Source organism: Papio anubis, chromosome 6 (genome assembly GCF_008728515.1).
Source record: "Papio anubis isolate 15944 chromosome 6, Panubis1.0, whole genome shotgun sequence".
NCBI classification, from domain to species: Eukaryota; Metazoa; Chordata; class Mammalia; order Primates; family Cercopithecidae; genus Papio; species Papio anubis.
In genome coordinates, this window is record NC_044981.1 from 34102485 (window position 1) to 34120039 (window position 17555).

Genomic DNA, 17555 nt, shown 5'->3' on the forward strand with positions numbered 1-17555 from the left:
CCAGGACTACATGCATGTGCCACCATGTCTGGCTAATTTCTTTTTTTTTTTTTTTTTTTTTTTTTACGGGGGGGCTCCCCTTTTTCTCCCAGGCTGGAGTGCAGTGGCGCGATCTCGGCTCACTGCAAGCTCCGCCCCCCGGGTTCACGCCATTCTCCCGCCTCAGCCTCCCAAGTAGCTGGGACTACAGGCGCCCGCCACCACGCCCGGCTAGTTTTTTGTATTTTTTTTAGTAGAGACGGGGTTTCACCATGTTAGCCAGGATAGTCTCGATCTCCTGACCTTGTGATCCACCCGCCTCGGCCTCCCAAAGTGCTGGGATTACAGGCTTGAGCCACCGCGCCCGGCCATGGCTAATTTCTTAAATTTTTTTTGTAATGATGAGGCCTCACTATATTGTCCAGGGCTGGCCTTGAACTCCTGAGCTCAAGAGACTCGGTCGGGCATGGTGGCTCCCACTTGTAATCCCAGCACTTTGCGGAGGTTGCAGTGAGCCGACATTGTGCCATTGCACTCCAGCCTGGGCAATAGTGTGAGACTCTGTCTCAAAAAAAAAAAAAAAAAAAAGAGAGAGAGAGATCCTATCATCTTGGCCTCCCAAAGTGCTGTGAATACAGGTGTGAGCCACCATGCCCAGCCAGAGGCAAGTCTTATAGATGGTGTGGCTACAGGATGGAAGAAGGGTCTCTTGCCCCAAATCAGACTTTGCATAAAGCATTATTGTGCCAAGCCATGAAATTCCAGGAGTTCTGTTGTGACAGCCAGTGTTAATTACTCTGTGACAGCTAGTGTTAATACAGGGAGGGCTCACGGAAATAATGGATACAGGGCCCTCTGAGTGCGGTGGGGGCTGTTATTCTTGGCTGTTATTCCCCACCAAGACAGGATTTCTCAGTCCATTTCTTAAGCAAAACTTCAAAAGTAGAAGCAGGCTGGAGTGGTGGGTCACGCCTGCAATCCCACCAGTTTGGGAGGCCTAGGCAAGAGGATCTCTTGAGCCCATGAGTTCAAGACAGCCTGGACACATAAGGAGAACCTGTCTCTATAACAAATATTAACAATACAAAATTAAAAAAAAAAAAAAGAAATTAAAAAAAGCAGAAGCAGGCAGGCGGGGTGAGGTGGAAGCTTCATCCATAGGGAAGTCCTGAGGAAGACCTGCCTCCCCCAGTTCCAGGATTGCTCTGTGCAGCTGTCCCTTAACCCTCTTCCCCATTCTGAGTTTTCTTCTCTTCCCACCCCTCCATTTTGCCCCCACATCTTGACTTTCACACAATTCACAGATGAATCCTTAGACAATTAATAAAATGATTAGGACTGCACGAGATTTAAGACTTAGAGACCATCTTGTCCCACCTCCTGGTTCTTACAGAAGAGGAGAATGGGGCCTGCAGCGGGTGTGAGCAGCCCAGAGGGTGGGGCTGGATTATCCTGAAGTTAAGGGGAGGATCTGGGGCTGCAAGGGCAGACAGAAAATCAGCAGCAGGAAGGAAGCTCTTTTTCTTTCAGCATATATGTTTTGTGCCGTTTATAAAAATAAAATTTTTGAGGCCAGGTGCGGTGGCTCACACCTGTAATCACAGCACTTTGGGAGGCTGAAGCAGGACGATCACTTGAGGCTAGGAGTTCGAGACCAGCCTGGGCGACATGGGAGACCCCCGTCTCTACAGAAATTTTAAAAATTAGCTGGGTGTGGTGGCGCACACCTGTAGTCCCAGCTACTCGGGAGGCTGAGGCAGGAGGATCACTTGAACCTGGGAGGCAGAGATGGCAGTGAGCCGAGATCGCGCCACTGCACTTAAGCCTGGGCGACACTGTGAGACTCCGTCCGTAAAATAAATAAATACAGGCCGGGCGCGGTGGCTCAAGCCTGTAATCCCAGCACTTTGGGAGGCCGAGACGGGCGGATCACGAGGTCAGGAGATCGAGACCATCCTGGCTAACACAATGAAACCCCGTCTCTACTAAAAAATACAAAAAACTAGCCGGGTGAGGTGGCGGGCGCCTGTAGTCCCAGCTACTCGGGAGGCTGAGGCAGGAGAATGGCGTAACCCGGGAGGCGGAGCTTGCAGTGAGCTGAGATCCGGCCACTGCACTCCAGCCTGGGTGACAGAGCGAGACTCGGCCTCAAAAAAAAAAAAATAAATAAATAAATACAATAAAAACATAGTTTTATCTTACAGTTTCAAGCTCCTACTTGGAAGTAACACGTATGGAGGCCCCTACAGTCTAGAATCCCAGCCGTGAGAGCCTCAGCGCGGTTCCTCCCTCCTTCCCTTCCGCAGGCGTCCGCGCCCTCCACGCCCCTCCTCCGCGGGGGCGGCCTGGGGCGCCGGGTCACGTGGCCGGCGAAGAGGGTTTATCCCGCTGCCCTTCCGAGCTCCGCCGCTGCTCTGCCGCCTAGGCCCATGGCCGCAGCTCTGGCGCTCGTGGCGGGGATCCTGGCGGGGGCGGTGATGCCCCTCTGGAGCGCGCTTCCGCAATATAAAAAGGTGAGGCAGGGAACGCGCCCAGCCCGCCGCGACCGCAGGGGAGGGTGGCCCCGCCGCAGGGGCAGTGGAGCCCGAAGGCGCCGGGCAGCCTGAAAGGGAGAGGTGGGTCCGGAACCACACCTAGGCGGGCAGCTTGGGGCATCCTCAGACGGACTTCAAAAGCCGCTGCACTCTCCCCTGGCGGCCTCGAGGGGAGAGAAATTGGCCTATGACCAGCACCCTCGCTCCCCCCACCTCCCCCCTCCCCGTGCCTCTTCCGATGGCCTCAGTCCTGGGCTCACTTGCCTCCCCAAAGTGCTCACAGCCAAACCCTCCCTGCCTGCTCTGGTTTCTCCCCCTCTTCCTCCGCCTCGCCTCACTGTCTAGTGATTCTTCCAGGCACGAGAGCTCTCCCCTCTTCTTTTTCTCTCCCTCTTTTTCGAGCCTGCAGTCCCCTCATTCTCACCCCCCAACCCCGCCCCGCAAAATGGGACACACCCTATGGGACTCATGGAGGTGAGGGCGGTCCAGGAAAGGAGACGCCGAAGGAAAAGTGCTAATCCCCCTCTCCTCCTCTCCTCTGCTCCCCTGGGTCCTGCTGAGGGGCCGGGGTGGGGCTGGTGGGGGACGAGTCCCCCCAGGGGGCGACAACCTCATAACTTCTCCTGGACCCCTGGGCTCTTTGGCAATGGTGGGAACCCTCTCCTACCTTCCCACACAACTCAGGGATTGTCCCCAGCCTGGCAGACATCCTGCCTGTCCCCACAGAAAATCACAGACAGGTGCTTCCACCACTCTGAGTGCTACAGTGGCTGCTGCCTCATGGACTTGGAATCCGGTGGAGCCTTCTGTGCCCCCAGGGCCAGAATAACCATGATCTGCTTGCCCCAGGTGAGGCCCTAGGATGGGGCAACTTCTGGCAAGTAGAGAAGCGGGCAGAGGAGGTTAAAAAAAAAAAAAAAAAAACACCTGACCCCACCTGTTTTTTCACCTCTGTCTGGGGTGCCCTTCCTCTTCTCCACTTGGCAAACTCCTACTCATGGTACAAAACAACTCCAGCCACCTCCTCTGAGAAGCCTTCCCTCCTTGGAGCTCCTGTACCCTGGGGTCAGACATGTATCTTCCTAACTGGCCATGTATTTTCTCTGCCTCTCCCAGTGATTAGAACTCTTCAAGGGCAGGGATTGCATCATATTCATCTATGAAGCACCTACCCCCAGCTTAGTGTCTGCACATAGTAGGTGCTCAATAAATGCTTATTTTTGTTTGTTTATTTTGAGATGTCTTGCTCTGTCACCCAGGCTGGAGTGCAATGGCATGATCTTGGCTCACTGCAACCTCTGCCTCCTGGGTTCAAGCAATTCTTGTGCCTCAGCCTCCTGAGTAGCTGGGATTACAGGGATGCACCACTATGCCTGGCTAATTTTTGTATTTTTGGTAGAGATGGGGTTTTGCCATGTTGGCCAAGCCGGTCTCGAGCTCCTGACCTCAGGTGATCCACCTGCCTGGGCCTCCCAAGGTGCTGGGAATATAGGCATGAGCCACTGTGCCCAGCCAATAAATGCTTGTTGAATGAATGAATATCTCTTCTCTCATATCACTGAGGCAGGGTAAGTAGGAAATGACCTTCCCCTTACTAGTCCCCATCTCTCTGCCACAGTGACATGATTTCTTGAGAGGAGCATGGCGCTGTAGTGGCAGGACCACAGCTTTGGAGTTGGACCTGAGTTTAAATCCTGACTTTTCCACACCCTATCTTTGTGACCTCAAGCAGGTCATCATGGCTCTCTGAGCCTTAGTTTCCTCATCTACAAGGAGAGGCTAAAGTACCTACCTCACCAGGCTGTTGAGAAGATTGTGTGGTCCTGGGAAGGACAGCGTGCAGACCAGCATGGTTGTCACTCATTTTTAGGAATGCAGGGAGAAGAATGCTCAGTATGCCCTGTTCCTGCTCACCTGGCCCTGGGCCCAAACCTTTCTAGGATAGGTGGGCTCAGCCTCTATGTCCCTGTGTGGGGAGATGACAATACCCTAAGGAAGCAGCAGGGCCCCTACCATGGCCTGACCCTACAGCTGAAGTGGCTAGAGGGGTTTTTTTTGTTTTTTTGTTTTTTTTTGAGACAGAGTTTCGCTCTTGTTGCCCAGGCTGGAGTGCAATGGCGTGATCTTGGCCCACTGCAACCTCCGTCTCCTAGGTTCAAGCAATTTCTCTACCTCAGCCTCTGGAGTAGCTGGGATTACAGGCATGCGCCACCATGCCCAGCTAATTTTTGTATTATTAGTACATGACCATGTTGGCCAGCCTGGTCTCAAACTCCTGACCTCAGGTGATCCACCCGCCTTGGCCTCCCAAAGCGCTGGGATTATAGGGGTGAGCCACCGTGCCCGGCCTAAAGGGTCTTTTTATTATCACCACTTGATCTGCTCTATCTCATTTAGTCCTCACAACAACCCTATGAGGTGGGTTACTATTACTGTCCCCGTTTGACAGATGAGGAAACTTCATTGACTTGCTGAAGGTCATGCAGTTACAAGCTGTAGAGACAGCCTAGGTCTGTCTTACTCCAGCCCTGGTACTCTTGGTTCTGGTCCCTAAGAAGTTTAAGTCCCCATCCTTCCTGCATTCTGGTGACTCCCAATTCTCATACCCACTCCCTGCAGACCAAGGGAGCTACCAACATCATCTGCCCTTGCCGGGTGGGCTTGACATGCATATCCAAGGACTTGATGTGTGCCAGCCGGTGCCATATGATTTAGAGGAAGATGCAGACTGATCACTGCTCCCTTGGGGCCAGAGGCCCTGGGTGCCACCAACTTGCACCAAATCCAGCTCCTGAGACATTAAAGTCACTTCCTGGCCTGGCCTCTGTCTGTACTTTCTGGGCGAGGAGACCTGGTGGGGATTGCACCAGTCTAGGGGGCAGGCAAAAGGGGAGACTGGAGGCATGAATGAGCTTCTCATGGGATTTGGGTCTGTCCGGAGCTCAGGGTAGAACTCCAGGAAGGGAATGGCGCAGGGAGGGTGTGGTGGAGCAGGGGCTGGGTCTGGGAAAGGGCCGATTCTCTGGTTGGAGGGCTGGAGGGCTGTGTGGGAGAGATGGGATTGAGGAATATGCCTGTAGAGTGTATGTTGGGGTGCCTATCAAGGGGGTGTGTGGTAGGTAGAGACTAGGTGGAGGTATCTGAGTATTTCACGGGGCGGGTTGGGGGGCACAAAAGGGTAGAGGTCATTAGAGAGTTGGTGAGAATGTGCAAAGTATAAATGCAAAAATGCCTGTGGTGGGAAAGGGACCTGGTGCATCGATGCCTCCGCTCTCTGAGGTATTGTCAGTTCCACTGCATGGACAAAGAAACTGAGGCCCAGAGAAGCAACATGACTTGCCCTAGGTCATATAATTGCGGTAGCAATGAGGCCTGTTTCTGCTGCAAGTATCTTAAAAACCAACCCAAATTGGTCTAGGTGAGGAGGGGATTTCCTGGTGATCAGAAGTGGAAGTCCAGAGGTCGGGCAGCCCTCAGGTGGGGCCAGAGCCAGCAGCTCTCAGGCTGAATTCCTTCCCAGTACTCACAGACATTCCAGGTGTCACCTAATAACAGGTAGGATTTATTGAGCATTTCCTGTGTTTCAGACACTGTGCGAGGTGCTTTCTTTTTCATTTAATTTAAAAATTTAAGACAGCACCCAGGCTGGAGTGCAGTGGCTCAATCGCAGCATACTGCAGCCTCAACCCCCGGGGTCAAAAGATCCTCCCACGTCAGCCTCCCAAGTAACCGGGACTACAGGTGTGTGCCACCATGCCCGGCCAATTTCTTTCTTTCTTTCTTTTTAATAGAGACAGGGCCTCAGTATATTGCCCTGGCTGGTCTTGAACTCCTGGGTTCAAGTGATCCTCCTGCCTCAGCCTCCCAGAGTGCTGGGATTACAAGCATGAGCCACTGCGCCTGGCCCAAAGTGCTTTCTTAACTGTATTGACTCATCTTTCTGTCACAACAGGGCTATAGTAGGTGTTATAATTATCCCTATTTTACAAACAGGGTATTGAGGCTCCTAGAGTAAGGGTTGGAACTGAGACTTGAACCCAGACAATCCTGCCCCAGAGGCCAGGCTCTTAACCACAAATCCACCATGTACATCAATATTGTGCCTTTCAGAGAAAGAAAACATCTCTGTTCCACAATTCTCAGCAAACATCCTAAGATCGGTTCTGATTGGATTGGCTTAGTCTGCCTGAACTAATCATTGTGGTGGAATTTGCTGATTGGCCTAGCCTGAGTTTTGTGCAGGATGGGAAAATTCTGACAGGGTTGGGTGCTGGTTTTACCTGGTGTTCCCACAGCTGGGAGCACACCCACATGGTTGGTGTGCAGGATATTTTGCTGGACCTTAGAAAAGCCGCCACCACTTGTGGGCCATGATGCTACCCCAGTGGCTACTGCTGCTGTTCCTTCTATTCTCCTTTCTCTTCCTCCTCACCAGGGGCTTTCTCCAACAAAATACAACCTTTTGGTAAGAAAGCTGGAGAGTGCAGTCACCTCCTCCTCCACTGTCCTAAGGCCTGTACTATTTGGGGAAGTGAGTGGGCATGGAGGCTGGTGTGGGAGAAGGCCAGAAGTGGGGGCAGCAGGGAGTGCTGGGTGGAGGATGTCTCGGAGGAACGAGAAGACACCCTGGTCCTGGGAGCTGTGCCAGGGCAGTGCCAGGTGCTGCTGCCACAGAGGTGAAAGTGAGAGAGCCCCCCTGCCCACGCACACATGTGGTGAGGGAGACAGGTATTCACTCATGCAACACATTTTTATTGAGTACCTGCTATATGTAAATTATTTTTCTACATTTAGTGATAGGTCTGTGAGCAAGAAAGATAAAAATCCTTGCCCTTGTGGAGCAGTCACTGTAGTGTGTGAGGCAAAGAAGTAAAACCTTACAATAGATGCTGTTAATAATGGCATCTATCTCAGGTGATAAGCAAGGAAAGTGAAAATAAGAAACGGGCTAGGGACGTGGTGGTATGAGAAGGGTTTGCAGGGTTTTTTGTTTGTTGGTTGGTTTGTTTTTTTTGAGATGGAGTCTTGCTTTGTCACCCAGACTGGAGTGCAGTGGGGCAATCCCAGCTCACTGCAACCTCCGCCTCCTGAGTTCAAACGATTCCCCTGCCTCAGCCTCCCAAGTAGCTGGGATTGCAGGCACCCACCACCGTGCCCAGCTAATTTTTGGGTTTTTTTTTGTATTTTTAGTAGAGACAGGGTTTCACCGTATTGGTCAGGCTAGTCTTGAACTCCTGACCTCAAGCAATCCACCTGCCTTGGCCTCCCAAAGTGCTGGGATTACAGGCATGAGCCACAGCACCCGGCCAGCGTTTGCAGTTTTAAATGGGGTGCTCAGGGAAGAGCTTACTAAGAATGGGAAATTTTAGCAAAGGCCTACAGGGAGGGAAGTCCTTCCTAATGGGCAAAGCAGGCAGGTCTCTGGGAGAAGAGCGTTCCAGATGGAGGGAACAGCCAGGACAAAGGTCTGGGGGTGGAAATGTGCTGACATATTCAAGGAATAGCAAAGACGAGTGAGAGAGAGTGGAAATCATGGGAGATGAGATCAGAGAGATAAATGGAACAGAGTTACAATATTCTCATTTATTCAACAGTTATTCATTCAGCACCTGCTAAAGTCCTTACACATTACAAAGTACCTGCAATGTGTAAGGACTTTAGTCCAAGGGGCTAAGAAATACAGCAGTGAATATGAGAGCAGAAGATCTGTGTCCTAGAGCTGAGGTGCTAGCAGGGGGAGATAAATTATTTTTAAAACATATAAATAAGATGATTTCAGAGAGTCATAAGTGTTGTGACCAAAGTACAACCAGGTGATGGGGACTGCTCTGCTGGTGTCCAGGAAGTCTTCAGCCCGAGGCAGGAGCGGGAGACAGCCGGGCAAAGAGTGCAGGACAGGGTGCTCTGGGCAGAGGGCCAGCAAGCACAGATGCCCTGGGGTCAGGCCAGGTGTGGATTCAGAGCCCCAGTGATGGCTTTGAATCCAGAGAATGACATTGTGGAAATTATCTTTTGAAAAAGACTCCTCTAGCTGTTCTGGGAAGAACTGACTTGAGGAGGTTGGGGAGGTGGAAGCGAGAATGGGGATGGTGAGGGGGCACCTGGGGGAGGTCACTGGCAAGGGTGGAAGCAGGGGGGCCGGGAGGCGGCTATAGCCAATCCTCCATTCCTGCTTTATTTTCTTTATAGCACGTAATCACACATAATAGGATTATACATATATAATATAAATATTACTTGCTTTATATATATAACATATATGGTAAAAATTACACCTAACTAGGTGCCCAAATCTTGAGTTTACATAGAAATCAATGGATTTGAATCTATGCAGACCCCCTCATCACTGCCATCAGAACAAGATATAGGACATTTTCAGCACCCCAAAAGGCTCACTCTCTCCTAGTCAATAGAACCAAAGGCAACTGTCTCCTGACTTCCATTATTATTATTATTATTATTTTATTTTATTTTTATTTTTGAGATGGAGTCTCGCTCTGTCGCCCAGGCTGGAGTGCAATGGCGCAATCTCGGCTCACTGCAAGCTCCGCCTCCCAGGTTCACACCATCCTTCTGCCTCAGTCTCCTGAGTAGCTGGGACTATAGGCGTCCACCACTACGCCTGGCTAATTTTTTGGATTTTTAGTAGAGACAGGGTTTCTCCGCATTAGCTAGGATAGTCTCGATCTCCTGACCTCGTGATCCACCCACCTCGGCCTTCCAAAGTGCTGAGATTACAGGCATGATTACACCGTGCCCAGCGACTTCCATTATTATAGACTGATTTTGAACTTTGTATGATAAAATCACACAGTATGTACTTAGAAAAAAAAAAATCTGGGTCAGGTGCAGTAGCTCAAGCCTGTAATCCTAGCACTTTGGAAGGCCGAGGCAGGTGGATCACCTGAGGTCAAGAGTTCGAGACCAGCCTGACCAACATGGTGAAACCCCATCTCTACCAAAAATACAAAATTAGCTTGGCATGGTGGCACATGCCTGTAATCCCAGCTACTTGGGAGGCTGAGGCAGGAGAATTGCTTGAACCCGGGAGGCGGAGGTTGCAGCGAGCCAAGATCGTGCCATTACACTCCAGCCTCGGCAGTAGAGTGAGACTTTGTCTCAAAAAAAAAAAAAAAAAAAGGGGGGGTGTGCAGGGTGCGGTGACACGTGCCTGTAATTCCAGCACTTAGGCCGAGGTGGGCGGATCACAAGGTCGGGAGATCGAGACCATCCTGGCTAACACAGTGAAACCCCGTCTCTAATAAAAATACAAAAAAAATTATCTGGGCATGGTGGTGGGCACCTGTAATCCCAGCTACTCAGGAGGCTGAGGCAGGAGAATGGCATGAACCCAGGAGGCACAGCTTGCAGTGAGCTGAGATTGCGCCACAGCACTCCAGCCTGGGCGATAGGGCGAGACTCTATCTCCAAAAAAAAAAAAAATCTGACTTATTTTGCTCAACGTTTTATCTGTGACACCGTATCATTTCACTTATGTATCTCTTCCCTGTCTTCCCTCTTTAGAGCTTTACTTGTCCAATAGTGCAGTTACTAGTGTGAACCCAAAATATCTGAGACAGGTCTCGGTCAATTTAGAAAGTTTATTTTGCCAAGGTTAGGGACACACCCGTGATACAGCCTCAGGTGGCCGGGGTGCACCTTGCTTTTTTTTGTTTTGTTTTGTTTTGTTTTTTGGGGTACAGCTTGCTTTTGTACACATTAGGGAGACATAGTACATCAATCAGTACATGTAAGGTTTACATTTGTTCAATGTGGAAGGGCGGGACAACTTGAAGTGGGGGATGTGACTTCCATTCCAGGTCATAGGTAGATTTAAACATATTCTGATTGGCAATTGGTTGAAAGAGCTATTATCAGCAGAAGGGAATGTCTGGGTTAAGATAAGGGCTTGTGGAGACCAAAGTTTTATCATGCAGATGAAGCCTCCAGGAACAGGCTTCCTAGAAAATAGATTGTACATGTTTCTGATCAGACTTAAGGTCTTTGTTAATGGTAATGCTGAATGGGGTATTAATGAGGCATGTCCAGCCCCCACTTCCCGTCATGGCCTGAACCAGTCTTTCAGGTTAAATTTTAGAGTGCTCTGGCCAAGGAGGGAGTCCATTGAGATGGCTGTGGATTGGTGGTGGTGGGAGGCTTCAAATTTTATTTTTGGTTTACACTAGCCACATATAGTTACTTAGATTTAAATTTATGAAAATTCAACAAAATTTAAAATTCAGGCCAGGTGTGGTGGTTCATGGCTGTAATCCCAACATTTTGGGAGGCCAAGGTGGGAGGATTGTTTGAGCCCAGGGGTTCAAGACCAATCTGGGCAACAAAGCGAGACTCCTGTCTCTTACTGGTGGAAGGTATCTGAGTTATTGGCAATGAATCTGCATGCATTTGCAGCAACCTCGATTCTTGCCTCCTCAGAAGAAAGAATTTGACTGAGGGGCATAAAGCAGACAGAGAGACTGAGGCAGGTTTCAGAGCATGAGTGGAAGTTTATTAAAAAGCTTTAGAGCAGGAAAGAATGGAAAGTACACTTGGAAGAGTCCCAAGTGTGCAACTTGAAGGACAAGTGCAGTGTTTAACCTTGGCCACCTCCAGCGTCGCGTGCCTCTCTTCCCTGATTCTTCCCTTAGGGTGAGCTGACCACATGTGCAGTGTCCTCCTTACCCTTGGGTAGTGAGCACACGCAGTGTGTTTAGGAAGTTGTGCGCATGCCCGTCTGAGACTTTCTTCCCTTTTCCAGTGGAGTGCGCCCACAGAAATTCATACTCCTCCATTTTTTCTCTTAATGTGCGTTCCCGGGCTCACTCACCCAACACCTGAGATTTTACTGGAAGCCCTTTTTGCTTCTCTCTGGCCCCTGCATTCAGTGAACACTTTAATGTTAACAGCTATGGACCATTAGGAGATTGTCTCTCCCTGGAGCCTAGCTGCCAAATTGTCATTTTTGGAGAGGCAATGTGATAACTGTTGAACCATCACCTGACATTCCTGGTGGGAGGGGGAGAGCCCTCTCCTACCCCACTCATGCCTGTCTAACTACCTGTAACATCTCTACAAAAATAGAAAAATTAGCTGGGCATGGTGGTGTATGCCTGTGGTCCCAGTTACGTGGGAGGCTGAGGCAGGAGGATTGCTTGAACCCAGAGGCTGAGGCTACAGTGAGCCATAAGTGCACCACTGCACTCCAGCCTCGGTGACAGAGTGAGACCTTGTCCAAAAAAAAAAAAAAAAAAGGAAAGGAAAGAAAGAGGGCTGGGCGCGGTGGCTCACAGCTGTAATCCTACTAGCACTTTGGGAGGCCGAGGCAGGTGGATCACCTGAGGTCAGGAGTTTGAGACCAGCCTGGCCCATGGTGAAACCCTGTCTCTACTAAAAATATAAAAATTAGCTGGGCATGGTGGCGCACGGCTGTAATCGCAGCTACTCGGGAGGCTGAGGAAGGAGAATTGCTTGAACCCAGGAGGTGGATGTTGCAGTGAGCCAAGATCGCGCCACTGCACTCCAGCCTGTGCGATGGGAGCGAGACTACATCTCAAAAGAAAAAATATAAAAAAGAAGAAAAGAAAAGAAAGAAAAAAGTTTTAAATTCAGCTCCTCAGTTGCACTACCATATTTCAAGTGCTCAGCAGTGGCTAGTGGCTATTGGACTGAGCAGAAAAAGCCCATTTTCATCACTGCAGAAAGCTCTGTTGGACAGTGCTGCTCCGGAATGTCAGCTGCAGGTGGACAGGGATTTCTGTTTTTGTTGTTCCCAGCTGTATTCCCAGTGCCTGGAACAGTGCCTGGCACACAGTAGGTGCTCAGTATTTGCCTGTTGAATGACTACTGAAATTGTCAGAGATGATGGGTGGCTGTGATCAATAATGTTAAGTACTGTCCTAAGCCCCAGTACTGGGTGGAGGTCATTGATGTGTGTGGCGGGGGGGAGTGGGTGGGGGGAATGTAGGTGACCATCAGCCACCGGTGAAAGGGTAAGTATGAGTTTTTGGGAGAGAAGACTGCAGCAGAATGAAGTGTAAGAGAGAGACAGGGAAGTCTAGACCACCCTGGTGTGTATGAGAAGCAACCTGTGTTGAGGGCACCAAGAGTAAACCTTTTAAAAACCGTTCAGTCCCCTCCAGGCACCCTCCATCTGTACAGACTTACCCTGGCCCCCACGTAGAGACCGCCCTGCCTGGCAGGAGCCAGAGATGATGGTGGGAACACAGTCTGGGGAGAGCCCCGTAGGGAGAAAGCCCCGGGCGGCAAGGGCGGAAGGCGGGCGGTGGAGCTTGGCGGGGCCGTGTCCCTCCCTGCAGGACCTCAAGGAGGTTTGCATCCGGAACCAGGACTGCCAGACTGGGTGCTGCCGACGGGTTCCAGACATCTGCGAGTCGCACTGCGCGGAGAAGGGGTCCGAGGGCAGCCTGTGTCAAACGCTGGTGGGTATCGGCGCCTGGGGGGAGCCAAAGGGGAGTCAGGGGAAGGGGGAGCCGGGGCGGGCCAGATTCCTGGGGAGGCAAGAAGGGTAGGTGGGCGGAAATGTCCCGGAGCCTGGAATTCCCCCGTGGGACTGCACCTCCAAGCCTTCTGGGGGAGCCTGTGGACGGAACCAAAATGGCAGCCCACCCTAGGATCTTGGAATCCTGGTTGGGGGCGGGGAGGCGATGCTTCACTCCCTAATGTGGGTTCTCATTCTCCAGGGGTCCTCTCAGCAAATGCCGAAAGTAGTACAGTAAATGGGCACAGCTAGGTCTGGCCTCTGCCCCAGAGCCCCGTCTTCATCCAGTACAGGAGTTCTGCTGTGGCCCCGGGTGTTCCTAGTGGAGGATGGGCAGAGGCAGCCTCTGAGCTGGGTGTGTAGGGGAGTGGATTTGCTCCATAAAGACAAGACATGGAGGCCTTACAATGGTGTGTCCATGGACTTAGGACAGGCAGATGGATCAGTGACAGGCAGGGTTACAAGGGCTGGAGCCGGGAGGGCACTGAGCAATCCAGGAGCCAGCCTGGAGAAGGCAGCCAGAGGTGCCACTCTGAGCAGCTGTCAAGTTATCCTTTATCCCTGGCTCCTGGCTGTGGGCAAGCACGGAGGCCCTGGAGCTGGGCTGGGCTGGGCTTGGGGGCTCAGGGACGAGCTGCCCGCAAGGTCGAGGTCAAAGTCCTGTCTTTCCCAGGCATTCTTTGGCCAATATAGACAGTGTCCCTGCCTGCAGAACCTGACTTGTGTATATTGGAAGAGTGAGAAATGGTCGGCCATTGCCTATGGCCGTTGTGAGAAAATTGGAAGGCAGAAGCTGGCTAAGAAAATGTTCTTCTAGTGCTCCCTCCTTCTTGCTGCCTCCGCCTACACCTGCTGTCCTCCCTACCCAGAGCTCTGTGCTCCGCCCTGTTCCCCAGAGCCTCCGCCCTGAGTGGAGGGAAGGGGGAAGGAGTGATGCGCCATCATTGAAATAAAGAGCTTTTTTAATGTTTGCTGCCCACAGAGTTGGGGCCTGGGTGGGCTGGGCTGGGGTGGGCATGGTGCAGGTTTCGGGGGGGCGGGAGGTGATATGAGGGAGGAAGCAGGAAGGGACACTGTTGGGCTTGGGGTCTTTTCCCAGTTGGTGCATGAATGAAAGTCCCCCAGAGGAGACCAAAGCTCCCTTCCCACCCCAACCCCTTTCTGCCTTCAGCCCACTCTGTAATCTACCCCCCGAAAGCCCAGTTCACACGTGATATTTCAGTTCCACGACCTTGAATTTCAGAAATGTGAAAGAAGGTACACAAACATCCATGTGTATGAAGAATTGATGATGTTTATGGAGCACTTACTAGATGTTAGGGGCAGCTCTAGGTGCCTTATGCACATGATCTCATTTCGTCCTACAACAAACCTGTGGAGTCTGTCCTGTTATCACCTCTGTTTTGCAGGTAGGGACACAGGGGTTGAGCAACTTGTTCAAGGTCACACAGTTGGAAAGTGCAGAATCTGAATCTTCTGGGAGGCAAGAGAAAAGAGGGACAAGAAAAGAAGAAAGGAAGGAGAGCCTAGGAAAGAGTGAGAAAGAAATACTGGAGCAGTGACTGTGGTGTGGGGTTGGGGAGAGAATGAGTCAAGTGGAGTTTTAGGAAGTCTCAGTATGTGGTGAGGCTTTTCGAGTTAGATGATAGCTCGCTTGTTTGTGCGTGGTGCCTGTTATATTCAGGTTACATTTTGGAGTTAATTATTTCAGATTTTGGACCTAAGGTTCCACATTCAGCCACCAGAACTGAGCCAAACGTGCGGTCCTGGATGTTGGGCTTAGGATGCAAGGGCTGGGGAGTTTGGAGGTAATCTATGGTTGTACTTAGAACACCCCCTTGTAAGTCACAGCAAAACAATGTGAACCATACCTTGGTAGAATATGCTGTCCTGTACTAACTGTATCAGACTGATAACCAGACTTCCATTGTGTTACATGAGCTCTCCCCATTCAGAGAAAACCTATGAAGGAGAGATGGCAAGCTGGAAACCCAATGATACCCAGTGTCTAAGAAGTTCCCAAAGATACCCAATGTCTAAGAAGTTAGAAGGAGAAGGGGAGAATACAGAGCCCAGAAATAAACCCAAGCCTGTACAGTCAATTAAGTTTCAACAAGGGCACCAAGAAGACACCCTAGGGAAAGGATAGTCTTTTCTTTTTTTTTTTTTTTTGAGACGGAGTCTCGCTCTGTCGCCCAGGCTGGAGTGCAGTGGCGCGATCTCGGCTCACTGCAAGCTCCGCCTCCCGGGTTCACGCCATTCTCCTGCCTCAGCCTCCCGAGTAGCTGGGACTACAGGCGCCCCCAACCGCGCCCGGCTAATTTTTTGTATTTTTAGTAGAGACGGGGTTTCACCGTGGTCTCGATCTCCTGACCTTGTGATCCGCCCGCCTCGGCCTCCCAAAGTGCTGGGATTACAGGCGTGAGCCACCGCGCCCGGCCAGGATAGTCTTTTCAATAACTGGTGTTGGGAAAACTGAATATTCACATGCCAAAGAATGGAATTGGACCCTTATCTTATAGCACACACAAAAATAAACTCAAAATTGATTAAAGACCTAAATATAAGATCTGAAACCTTAAAACTCCTAGAAGAAAATATAGGGGAAGTATTACACGACATTAGATTTGACAGTGATTTTTTGGATAAGACACCAAAAGCACAGGCAACAATAGCAAAAATAAACAAATGAGACTACGTGCTGAAAAGCTCTGGACCCAGCGCGGTGGCTCATGCCTGTAATTCCAGCACTGTGGGAGGCCAAGGCATGTGGAACGTCTGAGGTCAGGAGCTCGAGACCAGCCTGGCCAACATGGTGAAACCCCATCTGTACTAAAAATACAAAAATTAGGCTGGGCGAGGGGCTCATGCCTGTAATCTCAGCACTTTGGGAGGCTGAGGCGGGTGGAACATGAGGTCAGGAGATCGAGACCATCCTGGCTAACACGGTGAAACCCCGTCTCTACTAAAAATACAAAAAATTAGCCAGGTGTGGTGGCGCATGCCTGTAATCCCAGCTATTCAGGAGGCTAAGGCAGGAGAATCACTTGAACCCGGGAGGCAGAGGTTGCAGTGAGCCAAGATCGTGCCACTGCATTCCAGCCTGGGTGACAGAGTGAGATTCTCTCCAAAAAAAAAAAAAGAAAAAAGAAAATACATTTAATGGGTAGGTGTGGTGGCTGGCGCCTGTAATCCCAGCACTTTGGGAGGCTGAGGTGGATGGATTGCTTGAGCCTAGGGGTTCAAGACCAGCCTGGGCATCATGGTGAAACCCCATCTCCACTAAAAATATAAAAAAATAAGTCCGGGCCTGGTGACTCATGCCTGTAATCCTAGCACTTTCGGAGGCCGAGGTGGGCAGATTGCCTGAGCTCAGGAGGTCGAGACCAGCCTGTGCAACACAGTGAAACTCCATCTCTACTAAAAATATTAAAAAAAAAAAAATTAGCTGGATGTGGCGGCATGTGCCTATAGTCACAGCTACTCTGGAGGCTGAGGCAGGAGAATTGCTTGAACCTGGGAGGTGGAGGCTGAAGTGAGCCAAGATCGTGCTATTGCACTCCAGCCTAGGCAACAGAGAGAGACTCCATCTCCACCACCGGCCAAAAAAAAAAAAAATTAGCCAGGTATGGTGGCACACGCCTGTAGTTCCAGCTACTTGGGGGACTGAGGGGGGAGGATCGCTTGAGCCCAGGATGTCAAGGCTGTAGTGAGCCATGATCATGCCACTGCATTCCAGCCTGGGTGACATAGTGAGATCCTGTCTCAAAAAAAAAAAAAAAAAAAGCATTTAATACACCTAACCTACTGAACATCATAGCTTAGCTTAACCTACCTTAAATGTGCTCAATCAGAATGCTTACATTAGCTGAGCAAAATAACACAAAACCTATTTTAGAATAAAGTGTCGAATATCTCATGTAATTTACTGATGTTCTACTGAACGCATGTCACTTTCACACCATCATAAGGTTGAAAAATAGTCAAACCATTGTAAGTTGGGACCATCTGGTTCTTTGAGCTGTGGTTAGACTATGCCTCTGCTATGCAGGCGTGTGATGCTGAAAAGCAACAGAAATTGAGAGTCTACAGCAGTACTGGCCGTTGGAAACAAAATGCAAGCTATATAAAGGTTGGGCTCTTGGTCACTTGCTTCTGCAGAGCCCAAAGCCCAACTGCCTACTTACTTTTGGAGACCAGGGACATTTTGACATTTTCCTTATGCCCCCCACAGTCCAAAACATGGTGCCAGGCACACTATGGTCATTCAGTGAACACATGAAGAGGACATGAATGCAGATCTCTAGGACTGAATGTGGCACCAAGAAGCATGACTCAGCCCTGCCTCAGGGCCTGAGACTCCTCCTGGGTTAAGGTATTGAAAGTTTCTCTTGTTGAGCACATAATTCACAGACACCATTACCTGGTTTCCTAATAGCCATTGCCCCCTTCCCTGCCAACTGAAACCCAATACTGTTTGGGCATCAGTATGCCTGGCTCCAGGAGAAGGATCTTATTCCCTTTGCTTTCCCAGCATCCCTTGC

The 17555-nt window shown here is 50.5% G+C and overlaps 2 protein-coding genes across 3 annotated transcripts; both read left to right on the forward strand.

Annotated features, from left to right (window-relative positions):
- The first annotated feature begins 2271 nt into the window (after positions 1-2271).
- On the forward strand, positions 2272-5335 carry CLPSL2 (colipase like 2). 2 transcript variants are annotated; one of them, XM_003897506.5, is made up of 3 exons: positions 2272-2492; positions 3240-3362; positions 5133-5335. In XM_003897506.5, exons 1-3 carry the CDS (start codon positions 2409-2411, stop codon positions 5226-5228), a joined length of 303 nt encoding a protein of 100 aa, XP_003897555.1. In that variant the 5' UTR covers positions 2272-2408; the 3' UTR covers positions 5229-5335. The 2 variants fall into 2 exon arrangements, with proteins under 2 accessions (XP_003897555.1, XP_017812999.1); XM_017957510.2 differs by lacking the exon at positions 2272-2492 and having other exon boundaries at positions 2503-3362.
- Positions 5336-6348: 1013 nt separating this feature from the next.
- Positions 6349-14003, forward strand: CLPSL1 (colipase like 1). The gene is given in 6 exon segments (XM_031667063.1): positions 6349-6950; positions 6953-6978; positions 12830-12952; positions 13685-13820; positions 13823-13893; positions 13895-14003. Coding segments are annotated over 6 exon segments (450 nt in total). The 5' UTR covers positions 6349-6883; the 3' UTR covers positions 13922-14003.
- Positions 14004-17555: the final 3552 nt, after the last annotated feature.

Excerpts from the sequence above, each read along its gene's own strand:
- CLPSL2 (XM_017957510.2), top strand. The coding sequence starts at position 2,973 with ATGGGACTCATGGAGGTGAGGGCGGTCCAGGAAAGGAGACGCCGAAGG. Across the intron at positions 3,363-5,132 it reads CCATGATCTGCTTGCCCCAG|ACCAAGGGAGCTACCAACAT; the intron begins GTGAGGCCCTAG and ends CACTCCCTGCAG.